General features: G+C 43.6%; 1 protein-coding gene across 1 annotated transcript in view; it reads left to right on the top strand.

Annotated features, from left to right (window-relative positions):
- The window catches only part of iqgap1 (IQ motif containing GTPase activating protein 1), a 61,283-nt gene that overhangs the window by 13,607 nt on the left and 32,967 nt on the right, over nucleotides 1–14,709 (top strand). Inside the window, exons 3-10 of the mRNA XM_079497614.1 lie at nucleotides 5,375–5,531; nucleotides 8,474–8,551; nucleotides 8,993–9,069; nucleotides 10,273–10,340; nucleotides 11,526–11,639; nucleotides 12,965–13,143; nucleotides 13,665–13,752; nucleotides 14,294–14,451. Coding sequence (XP_079353740.1) covers nucleotides 5,375–5,531; nucleotides 8,474–8,551; nucleotides 8,993–9,069; nucleotides 10,273–10,340; nucleotides 11,526–11,639; nucleotides 12,965–13,143; nucleotides 13,665–13,752; nucleotides 14,294–14,451 — 919 coding nt within the window. The remainder of the gene's footprint in view (nucleotides 1–5,374; nucleotides 5,532–8,473; nucleotides 8,552–8,992; nucleotides 9,070–10,272; nucleotides 10,341–11,525; nucleotides 11,640–12,964; nucleotides 13,144–13,664; nucleotides 13,753–14,293; nucleotides 14,452–14,709) is intronic.

The following is a 14,709-nucleotide window of genomic DNA, read 5'->3' as shown; positions in this document are numbered from 1 at the left end:
TGTGTGTGTGTGTGTACAAGATCATTTTGTAGATCGACTGTAGTGTAAAATCAGCCATCAGGCCCACCAAAACATTTTCTTTTGTCGACAAAAATAATCAAATTATTTAGTCGTCTAAAACGTTTCAGATGACTAAAACAAAATAAATCAAGAGAAATCCATAAGAATTTGCTGTCAAAATATTAACACTGCCAATTACAATAGGCTTCTTCAAGTAGTGTATGGATGTAGTAACATGGACAGTAGCTCTGACTGCCAGGTGATATCTCCCTGGACAGAACAGTGGTCAAGTGACAGCCTTTTCCTATGAGGTTGACCTTCCAACGATGCACTGGCTGAGGTTTCCTGCCAGAAAGAAGGGAACGTGACATTGGACAGGATGCCATTTCAGATGTCGCTGTCAGATGGAAACCTTACGGGCTCAATTATATACGTCATATGATATGACTAAACCCATGCGGTAATACAGAATTTGGCCTCGCTCTGCGCCCTTTCGTATTATGGAAGCCGTGTTGAACGCACACACATGGCATACCATGTTCCTGCATATTTTACCATTGGGGGAGTGTCCATATGTTAATTATATTCGCTTTGCGCAATTTGCTATTAAGCCCCTTGACCTAAAAACACTCTGCGCATCCCGATTACACCTGGGTCTGACCACCTCTTAAATGCAAAAAGCACTGTTTGATTTTACACAAGAGCGGCTCTGTGCACTGCTCTGGAGTGTTGCCATGTCTGTTTATTATAAGCGACTTTGGGCTTCTTTTTCTGTAAAGTTGCTTGTAAATATCGGAAGTTGTGGTTGCTTTTCTTGTTTCTAAAGTGCTTATTTGGGCTTTTCTCCTAATGTTGTTTAAACCAGTGAGCCTCACACAGCGACATTCCCATGTCAAGGACCCCCAGATGAATGCATTTGCCCAACTGTTTGTGTTTGAACTGGCTAAAATGGTAAATGGTGCATTTATATAGCGCCTTTTTACAGAGATTACATTCACCCATTCGCACACAAATTCACACACCGATGTGGGAGGAAACCATGCAAGGCACCAACCTGCACATCGGGAGCAATTAGGGGTTCAGAGTCTTGCTCAAGGACACTTCGACACTCTAACTCTGGGGAAGCCCGGGTTCGAACTGGGAACCTTGCGGTTCCCATCCGGTCACTCTACCCCTGAGCCACTAGCTCAAATTCCAACAGTCACTCTGTAGTACCTGTGTGGATTCCAGAGAAGACTTGCATATTTCCTCATGTCACTTATATGGCATATTTGTGTCATGTACTGTATGCAGTATGTTGTTTTTTTTGTTTTTTCAGCTCTGCTGCTGCTGTTAAAGTTCAATTGTCGACATTCTAAAATTCCCTTTCATAGCCGGTGTTATTGGTTAAGTGGAGGGTGTGTCTGTGTTTGTGCTAGGTTGGTTGGGAAGGGTGTGTGTGTGTAAGCCTGATAAAAGAACCATTAGTACGGAGCCTTTATGGAGCCTTTCACTGCTTCGGTGTGTGTAGTGAAAGGAGTGGGTTGTTCATGTCTGGCCAGGCAGGCCAGGCTCTGTGTGCCCTGGCCTGAATAAGAGGCCTGTGTCGGGAGAGACCCCATGTCATGATTTCCTGGGGGAGGTGTGTGTGTGTGTGTGTGTGTGTGTGTGTGTGTGTGTGTGTGTGTGTGTGTGTGTGTGTGTGTGTGTGTGTGTGTGTGTGTGTGTGTGTGTGTGTGTGTGTGTGTGTGTGTGTGTGTGTGTGTGTGTGTGTGTGTGTGTGTGTGTGTGTGTGTGTGTGTGTGTGTGTGTGTGTGTGTGTTCTGAAAGCATGTGTTCATTATCTTACTCAGGATATAGGTGACCTTGTTGCAGTGAAGGACAAAGTTGCATAGTGTCTTAGAGACAGAGAAAGAGGCGGGAGAAGGCTTGCCTTCCTCCAAGGCCAAGTTTGACCGTACTCTGTCTGCCCTTGTGAAATGCCTCATTATAAATCCAGGCTCAAGAAAGTGGATTTCATCATAGCTGCAGAAAGGTGATATGTTTTGGGCATATTGGCTACTTCTGCAATTAGACTGTTGCTTAGTTACTTCAAAAGTTATCAAAGAAATCAGCTTGCCTAAACCAAACAATTTCTCTATCGTGCGTGCACAAAATAGTTTTCTAGTTCATCTATGGGGCATATTGGCTACTTCTGCAATTAGACTGTTGCTTAGTTACTTCAAAAGTTATCAAAGAAATCAGCTTGCCTAAACCAAACAATTTCTCTATCGTGTGTGCACAAAATAGTTTTCTAGTTTATCTATGGGGCTCTGCTTTGGGTGCTGAACGTTAGGTTAAGACCCTGTCCAATGTATACAAGGCTGGAAGGCGTCATTTTACCAGGATCTACCAACAGCTTTTGTCCAAACAAAATGGGGAAAATGTACGTCATCTTGTCCCCACACGTCTCATATTTGCCATCGACAATGAAAGGAGAAATTAGGTCAAATGTCCGCCAAATATGACGTACTGGCCAAACATTCTGATTGTACTGGCCAGTATGAGATAATGCATTCTTATATATATCTGTGATGATGTACGATGAAGTGAGCGCCCCTCACTGTGATTGTTTTGTTAACATCCTCTGACACACCTCTGACTGGAACATAATTGTCCCTCACATAGTGAGATTCAGACTTTCTTCACTGGACTTCAGTGTGCTATCAAGGGCTGGGCAATGTATCAATATTATATTGATAATATCGTGAGTGATATGAGACTAGACTAGATATCATGTGGGATTTTGGATGGGGTAAGATCTCTCAAATGGCATCCGCATAAGTGTTGTCTCTTCCTGGTTTTAATCAAGGAATCTCTATTTGAAGCTGGTCCAGCTGGCTCCATTCACTGCCATGTATTACATTGAACTTCCGGTGCGACCCCTGATGAGGGTCATGACGCATACCCGGCGTCCATAGCGTCCTTTCCTTAAAATAGAGATTCCTTGGTTTTAATCACATAAGGAAGGGGCGGCCGTAGCTAGAGAGGCCGTATGAGAAACAGAAGGTCCCTGGTTACATTTCCTCACATGACAATACACATGTATGCAAGAACACACAAAACACACAAACATATACATGCCAAATGCCAAGGCATTTGCTTGCGGAGATGTGAGTGTACAGTTTGGGGGAACTATGCCAAAAATGGCGGTGTGGAAAGAAGGTGTTACCACTGTTCCACACATATGAGAGAATAGCATGACACTTATTAACCCCTAACTTCTCCTAATTCGCTGGAATTGGTTAATACTAAATACATTACAGAGGACACATTTCACGTATGTATAAATATACCGTGACGACAACAACACATACGACAAAGGGGTGGGGACCAAATTATCTGTGTTTGTAGTCCGTTCAAAGTTGAATTATAGAAGTTTGTACCACCTTACTTCCTTGGACAACCTTTCTTCAAATCCATCCATGGTGCGCTGCCTGCAGATTGTGGAAATAAAACAAAATAAATCACAAGCACTCACCCTGAATATCTGGCCAGTCACGCACAACGTTCACATTGGTATCTTCTGAGGTGGTGTTTGTCCACTTAGAAAAACCTGGAGGTGCGAGAAGTGCCAAAGATTCACATGACCTTGCTGAACTTCTATTCTGCAAGACGTATTGCTCACTGCAGCCTTTACTTCTTGGAATGTGTATGTATAGGCAGTGAAAAGGTGCTACGTTCAGTACGTTGTACGTGTATCACTTGTTACTAGTGGATGTTGACAATGTCTGGTGCAGGAATCCAGTGGGCCAGGCCTGCCACGGTATATCTGCCCTGTGGCCCATGGCTGACACATGCACACTGCAGGAATGTGACTCCACACTCTATGATCTCAGGGAAATGAAATGTCACACAGTGGGAATGTTGGGAACTCATCATTTAGGAAACAAACACGTTGTCGTGCAAAAAGAGCCGATCTACAAGCTTGCAATGTGTTGCAATGCAAAGTTTTGTGAGTTTGTAGATGTGGTATTTCTTTCTAAAGATATTTGACAATTTGCGCCTATAATGACATGCCCAAAATAGGGATGCCAGGTTGCAAATGGTTAACTGTTGCAGCTCTGTTGAACTTTATGATCCCTTTATAGTACTAAAAAATATATACCAACATTTTGATTATTAAAATATGTGTTCCTTCATAATTCTATTCGCCTATCCATCGTAAAATGTGCTTATTCGTTGAATTGGTCACTCCTGGGCTAGTATACACTACTATACACAGTATTTATAGCATGTGTGCTTTGCAATTTGCATGCTTTCGTTGTATGCATCATCATTCAAATGGGAGCTATGGAGCAGATGAACAGGTAGTTGTATTGTAGCTCTGACCTGGGCCTCTTGTGCTCCTTGCAGATGGATGTATATTATATAATAATAGTTGTATCCTTCTTAAACTAATGGCCTAAAGTCATTTTTTAAGGAAAAGTATGGCCTAACTTTTATTTTTCCTGAAAAACTTTAAAAATGTCAATATCCAGACCCCCAGGAACGGTACCGGGGCACCAATCCGGTTCCAACGGGCCACCCACGCCCGAAACAGTCGAGAAATGACAGAGTTAGTTATGTGGGGGTCCCCAGGGGGTCCCTGTACTGCACGCATGCACGTAATGGAGGTGGTTTGCACCGCTCAAAAATGACTTGGACCGTTAGTTTAAGACTTAGTTTTAAGTGACGGTATGCTAGCTCTGACATGAGTCTCCTGCGCTCCTTGCAGATGGTTGTCTAATACATAGTACTAATAGGTAGTTGTATGGTAGCTCTCTCTGTCCTGGGTCTCTCCTGTACTTGCAGATGGTAGCTCTCTCTGACCTGGGTCTCTCCTGTACTTGCAGATGGTAGCTCTCTCTGACCTGGGTCTCTCCTGTACTTGCATATGGTTGTATACTAGTTGTATGGTAGCTCTCTCTGACCTGGGTCTCTCCTGTACTTGCAGATGGTTGTATAATAGTTGTATGGTAGCTCTCTCTGACCTGGGTCTCTCCTGTACTTGCATATGGTTGTATAATAGTTGTATGGTAGCTCTCTCTGACCTGGGTCTCTCCTGTTCTTGCAGATGGTTGTATACTAGTTGTATGGTAGTTCTCTCTGACCTGGGTCTCTCCTGTACTTGCAGATGGTTGTATAATAGTTGTATGGTAGCTCTCTCTGACCTGGGTCTCTCCTGTACTTGCAGATGGTTGTATACTAGTTGTATGGTAGCTCTCTCTGACCTGGGTCTCTCCTGTACTTGCAGATGGTTGTATAATAGTTGTATGGTAGCTCTCTCTGACCTGGGTCTCTCCTGTTCTTGCAGATGGTTGTATAATAGTTGTATGGTAGCTCTCTCTGACCTGGGTCTCTCCTGTTCTTGCAGATGGATGGAGGCCTGTCTGGACGAGGAGCTGCCCCCCACCACGGAGCTGGAGGAGGGACTGAGAAACGGCGTCTATCTGGCCAAACTGGGCAACTTCTTCGCCCCGCACACCGTCTCCCTCAAGAAGATCTACGACCGTGAGCAGACGCGCTACAAGGTGAAAACGGCACCATGCATGATTCATGGAACTAATTAAGTCGGCATTGGGAATTTGATTTAGTGCTAAAACACGACCAGCCCTGCCAGGGCTGGACAACAAATTTGTTTTCTAATCGTTCGGTTCTGAACCATTTAACGGGTGTGTGTATCAGACTGTTACAGGGAGGTGTATCACTTTTTGGCCCGTGACCCAAATTAGACATTTGCCAGGGACCAAACTTGTGAAAATTGCAGATCTACAAGCTCACAACACGCTTTGCACCGCGTTGTGAGCTTGTAGATAGACTATTGTCACTACTTCTTAAACATTTGCTTACTAATTTCTTTTCTTTTATTTCTTCATGAAATGACTGCAAAAATCTTATGTTTTCTAATAATAATAATTAAAAACTAAATATAGGAAACAAAATAAATAAAGGGAGCCATAAAAATGTGTCCGTGCCCAAAGTACAGCAGTAGCTGACAGTCAAAATGACCACCACGCTATTCTGGCACTATGACCAACCTTGCTGCAGAAGGAACTATTATGGCACTATGACCAACCTTGCTGCAGAAGGAACTATTATGGCACTATGACCAACCTTGCTGCAGAAGGAACTATTATGGCACTATGACCAACCTTGCTGCAGAAGGAACTATTATGACACTATGACCAACCTTGCTGCAGAAGGAACTATTATGGCACTATGACCAACCTTGCTGCAGAAGGAACTATTATGGCACTATGACCAACCTTGCTGCAGAAGGAACTATTATGACACTATGACCAACCTTGCTGCAGAAGGAACTATTATGGCACTATGACCAACCTTGCTGCAGAAGGAACTATTATGGCACTATGACCAACCTTGCTGCAGAAGGAACTATTCTGGCACTATGACCAACCTTGCTGCAGAAGGAACTATTATGGCACTATGACCAACCTTGCTGCAGAAGGAACTATTATGGCACTATGACCAACCTTGCTGCAGAAGGAACTATTATGGCACTATGACCAACCTTGCTGCAGAAGGAACTATTATGGCACTATGACCAACCTTGCTGCAGAAGGAACTATTATGGCACTATGACCAACATTGCTGCAGAAGGAACTATTATGGCACTATGACCAACCTTGCTGCAGAAGGAACTATTATGGCACTATGACCAACTTTGCTGCAGAAGGAACTATTATGGCACTATGACCAACCTTGCTGCAGAAGGAACTATTATGGCACTATGACCAACCTTGCTGCAGAAGGAACTATTATGGCACTATGACCAACCTTGCTGCAGAAGGAACTATTATGGCACTATGACCAACCTTGCTGCAGAAGGAACCATTATGGCACTATGACCAACCTTGCTGCAGAAGGAACTATTATGGCACTATGACCAACCTTGCTGCAGAAGGAACTATTATGGCACTATGACCAACTTTGCTGCAGAAGGAACTATTATGGCACTATGACCAACCTTGCTGCAGAAGGAACTATTATGGCACTATGACCAACCTTGCTGCAGAAGGAACTATTATGGCACTATGACCAACCTTGCTGCAGAAGGAACTATTATGGCACTATGACCAACCTTGCTGCAGAAGGAACTCAGCATGTCAAACATGGCTGTCGTGGTTGCTGCGTTGATGGAATGCCACAGTATCCATCCAGCCCCGACTGCATCAGTCTGAGCCCTTACTGATGACTCATACATCGGAGCAGAGGTGGATAATCTAGGCAAAGACAGTTGCCCAGGTGATGTTTTATACGTGACTACCGCAAGATTATGAGCTCCATAGTAGCTTAGATGTCAAATCAAAAACTGCTACCTTGATGTCTATGCTGGTGTGCTACTGTATTCGGCAAAGTGGGAAAGGGTGACTGACAAACATGGGCTCAGTATTGTAATATTCAAAAAACAAAATGAACTATTGTATATTGGTGTTCCTGAAAGCTTGTTTGTGTTCCTTGAACAGTATTTCCCTTCTTTATCTTGAAGTGAGTTCAGTATTGCATTAGGACATACAGGCACTGTAGGTGTAATGCTCAGCTTCAGTAGTCTACTCTGTGAGGTGTAATGTTCAGCTTCAGTAGTCTACTCTGTGAGGTGTAATGTTCAGCTTCAGTAGTCTACTCTGTGAGGTGTACTGCTCAGCTTCAGTAGTCTACTCTGTGAGGTGTAATGTTCAGCTTCAGTAGTCTACTCTGTGAGGTGTAATGTTCAGCTTCAGTAGTCTACTCTGTGAGGTGTAATGTTCAGCTTCAGTAGTCTACTCTGTGAGGTGTACTGCTCAGCTTCAGTAGTCTACTCTGTGAGGTGTAATGTTCAGCTTCAGTAGTCTACTCTGTGAGGTGTACTGCTCAGCTTCAGTAGTCTACTCTGTGAGGTGTAATGTTCAGCTTCAGTAGTCTACTCTGTGAGGTGTAATGTTCAGCTCAGTAGTCTACTCTGTGAGGTGTACTGCTCAGCTTCAGTAGTCTACTCTGTGAGGTGTAATGTTCAGCTTCAGTAGTCTACTCTGTGAGGTGTAATGTTCAGCTTCAGTAGTCTACTCTGTGAGGTGTAATGTTCAGCTTCAGTAGTCTACTCTGTGAGGTGTAATGTTCAGCTTCAGTAGTCTACTCTGTGAGGTGTAATGTTCAGCTTCAGTAGTCTACTCTGTGAGGTGTAATGCTCAGCTTCAGTAGTCTACTCTGTGAGGTGTAATGCTCAGCTTCAGTAGTCTACTCTGTGAGGTGTAATGCTCAGCTTCAGTAGTCTACTCTGTGAGGTGTAATGTTCAGCTTCAGTAGTCTACTCTGTGAGGTGTAATGTTCAGCTTCAGTAGTCTACTCTGTGAGGTGTAATGTTCAGCTTCAGTAGTCTACTCTGTGAGGTGTAATGTTCAGCTTCAGTAGTCTACTCTGGGAGGTGAAATGGACAATGTGTTTATGTGCTAAAGCTGAAGTTTGTCTCCCACAGGCAACCGGTCTCCATTTCAGACACACAGACAATGTTATCCAATGGCTCAATGCCATGACGGAGAAAGGCTTGCCGAAGGTAAGTGGGCTAGACCTTCCATTAATTTATAAATTCATTCTCTGTCTCTCTCTCTCTGTCTCTGTCTCTGTCTCTGTCTCTGTCTCTGTCTCTGTCTCTGTCTCTGTCTCTGTCTCTGTCTCTGTCTCTGTCTCTGTCTCTGTCTCTCTCTCTCTCTCTCTCTCTCTCTCTCTCTCTCTCTCTCTCTCTCTCTCTCTCTCTCTCTCTCTCTCTCTGACATGCACGCACACACGCACACACTTTATGTGTAAGCCTATACCTGTCATTTCAAAGACAATGCCAAGAGATGTGAAATTGCTATTGTGTCATCTGTGGTTCACTGCTGTGAATCACACAGGCCTCCATAGCAGGCTTGGACATGTACTGGAGAACATCGTGCAATTGATGGGGAAACCGAGCGCGTAACTCTGTGCATTGATTGAATCTGTGATTTTGTTCCAGATCTTCTACCCAGAGACCACAGACATATACGACAGAAAGAACATGCCACGCTGCATTTACTGCATACATGCCCTCAGGTATATATACTACCATGTGTAATAAAATACATAGTGGATGTACTCTGTATTATGAGCTTGATGCTACTCTCTCTCCTGCTTCTCTCTCTCTTTCTCTCTAGCTGTCTCTCTCCTTCCCTCCCTCTCTCCCTTCCTCCCTCTCAGATGCTAGTTTTGTTTTTGTTTTGTTTTTAATCATGCCCCTGGGCCATCTTTCTTTGCTGTATGTCAAAGTCAACACAATCACACCCAGGGCTCAGGTTCCCCCACAGTTCCGTTTAAATGGATGTACATACACTGAAGAACAAATAAACAAACACAGTGCTTACAGGTACTATTTTGTCTGGCTGAAAACAACATGATGTTCCCTTGCTGAGGAAACTACACCAGTTCCTCTTTTACCATCTTCCAAACGTGCTCTAGTAACATGTGCAGCCGGAAAAGTAGATCTTTGCTGTTAGGCAGAAAGTAGCGTTTTGAGCTTATAGATCTGATACTTTTGCTAGTTTTGAAAAGTAACAGTTTTGGACATAAGGGTTTCCACTCGATAGAGAGGATATATTTTCCTGGATCTATACGTTTCAAGTCTCAAGATTTTTGACCCTTTTATTAGGTGAACGGGGCGGTTTTTCAGCAAGCGAAGCATTCAGAGCTATAAGGTGAACCCTCCTCCTCCTCTCTGCTAAGGAGTTGAGCTGTTTGTTTTAATAGAGCATTCCAGTAAATGTAAAATGGATGCAGAGGGTCCAGAACTGTAGTCAGGTGTGTGTGTGTGTGTGTGTGTGTGTGTGTGTGTGTGTGTGTGTGTGTGTGTGTGTGTGTGTGTGTGTGTGTGTGTGTGTGTGTGTGTGTGTGTGTGTGTGTGTGTGTGTGTGTGTGTGTGTGTGTGTGTGTGTGTGTGTGTGTGTGTGTGTGTGTGTGTGTGTGTGTGTGTGTGTGTGTGTGTGTGTGTGTGTGTGTGTGACTGCCTGTTTGCCTCCCAGGTGGCACACAGATGCCAGAACTCTGCCACAAAAGCCTGTTTATAAATGTGATCCCGCTACCTTCCTATACACACGATGACCTGCTAGCTAGAGGCTATCTGCTGTGGGAGTGGCTGTGTGCTTCTTGGCCTCTTTGTGTAATTTGTTCTGTTCGCTCCTCTCCTCTCTTCGTTCTCGCACTCCTTGTTTGCTTTTGCAACGGACTGTGCTGTGCTCACTTTGTACATGTACTCCTCCACAGTCTGTACCTGTTTAAGCTGGGCCTGGCCCCACAAATCCAGGATCTGTATGGCAAAGTAGATTTCACAGGTAAGAATGTGTGCACAATCATCTCGAATAAAGTCGAGCCTCCTTTTCCCCTGCCCTGCAAAATTGTCGTTATTGTTCAGATCATTAAATGTATAATGAATATTTATGGAACCTTTCTCAGTTGTCATACTGTCAGTACTATAGTATACCCCCCCGTTTACATAAAATGTCTTTGTAGAAAATTGCTGATCTACAAGCTTACACGTAGAAGGCTGAAAATACATTTTTGAATAGTTCAAATAGCCTACAAGCTCACAACGTGTCAAATTAGATCGGCTAGTAAATGACTATCGTTCAACTAGCATTTAAAATGTTTTCAAAATAGTAAACAAATGGAAAAGAAGTTTAGGGATAAGGGTATGGCACTGGCGAAAATAGAGCCCTACGTACAGGGAAGGAAGGGGCTTTCAGCAGGCAGACAGTCTGTGTGGAGTGGAGTGGAGTGGAGTGGAGGGGCTGCCTGCCTGCAATGTGAAAGTCATTAGTAACTGTGAGAGCTTTTCCTCCCGCTCAGCTCCGTGTCCCAAAGCCAGCAGAGTCAGACATATGAGTCAGTCTCTTTTCTTCCTCGCTCTAGTCTAGTCTCTGCCCTGCTGTGTTAGTCTCTGCCCTGCTGTGTAACTCCCAAACGCTTCGGCTCAAGACCCTAAAGATACATTTGGTGTCTCCCTGGAACCCCAAACGTACAAAGTTAAATGGTGACTTAAAGGGATAGTTCACCCAAAAAACAACGTACAACTAACAATTACTCACCCCATGGAGACTTGAATTAATGGACTTTGTTCTTGTTTTTGTCGCATTCCTAAGCAAATAATAATCTAGAGATCTAGAGATACAAAGAGTCTCCATAGGGAGTATAAGGAGCTGGTCATCAAACTATTGGCTTAGGAATGCGACAAAAACAAATACATCTTTGAAATTGCAATGAAAAATGTTTTTGTAGGAAACACATTTACTCTCAACCCATTGTTTGGGAAACACTTTTCTAGTGTAGGCCTTGGTGTTTAACTCCATGTTCTAAACCCTCTTCTCTTCTCTTCTCTTCTCTTCTCTTCTCTTCTCTTCTCTTCTCTTCTCTTCTCTTCTCTTCTCTTCTCTTCTCTTCTCTTCTCTTCTCTTCTCTTCTCTTCTCTTCTCTTCTCTTCTCTTCTCTTCTCTTCTCTTCTCTTCTCTTCTCCCTCTCAGAGGAGGAGATCAACAACATGAAGAGTGAGCTGGAGAAGTATGGAATCCAGATGCCCGCCTTCAGCAAGATTGGTGGCATCCTGGCCAATGAGCTCTCAGTAGACGAAGCTGCATGTGAGTGAGCTGGGCTCGGATATCACTGGGAGCGAGTGGGTTTAAGGGTGCAGTTTGGTTCCTGTCTTTTTGCATTTTAAAATGCAGAATACTCCTTTAATGTTAGTTTAGTGGAAAATGTGGGGCAGAGGTTCATCGTCAGCATCCAGGGAGTGTGTGTGCAAAGTTTGGCATCGACCGGGTTAGCGGTGCCGGAGATTAGCTGGTAACAGACGGACGGAAGGACGGACACACGGACGGAGTGCAAAACATACTCTCTCCCCATGCCTTCGGCCTGGTGGAGACTATGAAAGGCTTGTACCACAGACCATATTCATACGACAAATGCCACCCCGTTGCCACCCTGCTTTTTGAATGCAAAATTCCAACATGGCCGCCATGTGAATATGGTCTATGGCTACTCTCTAGCACGGTGTAGGGCAACAGGAGGCCTGTGGGCAAGGACTTGCCAGCGATAATATCTCGCCCAGCAAATAGCTGCAACTGACAGTTCTGGTTAGGATATGGACAGCAAAAGCTTTGCATTGATGCAACCGGCTAGGATGAACAAATATTTTGACCTACCTCTTGAGATCTCTTGAAAAATAAACCACAACTTTGTTTCACATCCCTTAAATTATACATTTGTTTCTCTCTGTTCTAAGAGACCTTGAACCATGAAAGAGCTTTTGTTCAAAAAGGAGTATGACTGATAAAATGTTCTTTTGAAAATATCCTTGAAATGCTACATTCAAGGTTGGGACCGGTACACAATGATTACAGAACCATTTCTGTACACACCTGTAACATTTGATTCCCCGTCATTATACCACACGCATCTTTATTTAGTATAACTTTTATAACAGTATGGTTATTACTTATTATTGTATACAAACAAGTTGGTTTGTTCCAGGTCCTAAATGAGCTGTTCTGGCCCAAGATCTAATGGCTATAGAAAGAAATTGTCCCGTGGCCAAACTTACTTGCCAACCCCTTTTCTATAACATACTGTATCATATCGATACATCAAAACATGAATATACATTCATGACCTGACGAAGATGTGACTGATATATCGAGACGTTGTCGCTTTTTTACTTGCACCCTGATAATAAAATAAGGGCTTAAACTGTCTGAGTTGCTCCAGTGCCTCCTTTCCTCATACAATATACAGTACATAGTTCCCATGGACGTGACATTCCTGGAAATATTTCTAGACATGGAAAAGGTTTGCAAAAACAAAAACATGAAATGTACTATAACTACATATCAACATAGCCGTCGACCTGTATGAAAAATATATACGTGAAATCAAGTCATCACATCATCCCTCTCACCCCCTCCAGTACACGCTGCTGTGATAGCCATCAATGACGCCATTGACCATGGCGTACCGGAGGGCACGATGGCCGCCATGCAGAACCCCAACGCCATGCTGGTCAACATGGACCAGAACGGCGCCCAATACTACCAGGACATGCTCTACCAAGCCAAGGGAGAGAAGGTGGCAAACTCACGCAAACGGGTATGAATCTTAGGCAGATCGTGCACGTTGAAAGTGGTTCCCCATGTTTATTGGCCTCCCTGTAATAATAGGCTCTATGCACATATGCCATTTTGGAAATAACTCTTCTGACTTCATTCACAGGTGTTATCGATGGTACTATGAGGGAGTGTACAGTGGTTTTCAATTTTTAAATTTTTCAAGTTCAAGGACACCCATAATATCTGTACAAATGGTGTGTAGTAGAGTTCTCAACGGGCCTGAAAATTAAGGCCCGGCCCGACTGATTAGCATACATTTTAGGCCCGACCCGTCCCTAAAAGTTCAGGTCGGGTAGGGTCGGGTTTGGGCAGAATTTAAGAACTCTTCATAAAAGATAAATACACAGACAGAACATGGTTATTATTTTCGGGTCTGGTTTGGGCCATTTTTGACCAGAATGGAACAGAGCCTTAATTGGTATCATTGGTAACACCTTGGTTTAGGCCTGGTAAACTGTTCGTTTTAGTAAGCGGTTGTTGTGTTGTGTTCTCCTGGTGCAGCTGGGCGAGAACGCAGACGCAGAGAGAGACGTCTATGAGGAGCTGCTCACCCAGGCTGAGATTCAGGGCAATGTGAACAAAGTCAACTGTAAGTCAACAAGGTCAACACATACATCAACATGTTCCTGGTTTGGTCTTTGCAATGATATCTACACATATACTTCAATGTCTATAATTGAGATAGTAAATTGAGTAGCAAAATGTAGCTATGTAAAGTATCTCCTATGTCAGTGGTTCTCAAAGTGGGTGCCGCAGAATACTTGGATAACCCCCTCTAGTCTAGTCTATACTTAGTAAGACGGACCACCAAACCTCCCCACCAAAAATCTACAAGCTCACAACACGTTGTGAGCTTGTAGATCTGCTATTTTTGGCGAGTGTTATTTTCAATCTGTCATAATGGAAACTACAATTAAGTTTTCCTCGTGACACATGCTGTATCTTAGGGGAAAATATTGACATGCCGTAATATGACATAAATGTAAGGTTCTATAAAGTAACAAGGTCATTCGGTGGTGCCTTAGAACTAGTAGAAAGTTGAAAGATAAAAACGTTTATTTACGGGGTGCCCTAAGACAAAACAGTTTGAGAACCACTGTCTTCTGCTAATATCTACTGTACGTTGACAGTGAGCAATGCACTGAGTGCAGCAGAGCAGGCCCTGCTGAGTGGAGATCTGGACAAGTTGTTTGAGGCCCTGAAGGCCATGGGCATCCAGAACCTGCTGGGTCACAACAAGGAGTGGTACCTCAAACAGCTGCTGGCTGACCGCGAGAGTAAAGAACAGGTAGGATCTTTTAGCTTTTTTTTCTATTACCGGTCTATTATTATTTCTTGCTTTTCCAATAGGGACGGAAATTTCTAGGTACAGTACCTGACGATTCGATTTGATTCCTATTAAGAGGCCTACGATTTGATTATAAATCAATTAGCGATGCATCTCGATTCCAATACATGATTTATTTTTAATAAACAAAGTGCTTTCTAATGATCTGTGTGTGTGTGTGTGTGTGTGTGTGTGTGTGTGTGTGTGTGTGTGTGTGTG

This window comes from Electrona antarctica (assembly GCF_951216825.1).
Source record: "Electrona antarctica genome assembly, chromosome: 3".
Classification (NCBI taxonomy): Eukaryota; Metazoa; Chordata; class Actinopteri; order Myctophiformes; family Myctophidae; genus Electrona; species Electrona antarctica.
This window is presented reverse-complemented; position numbering and strand designations above follow the sequence as displayed.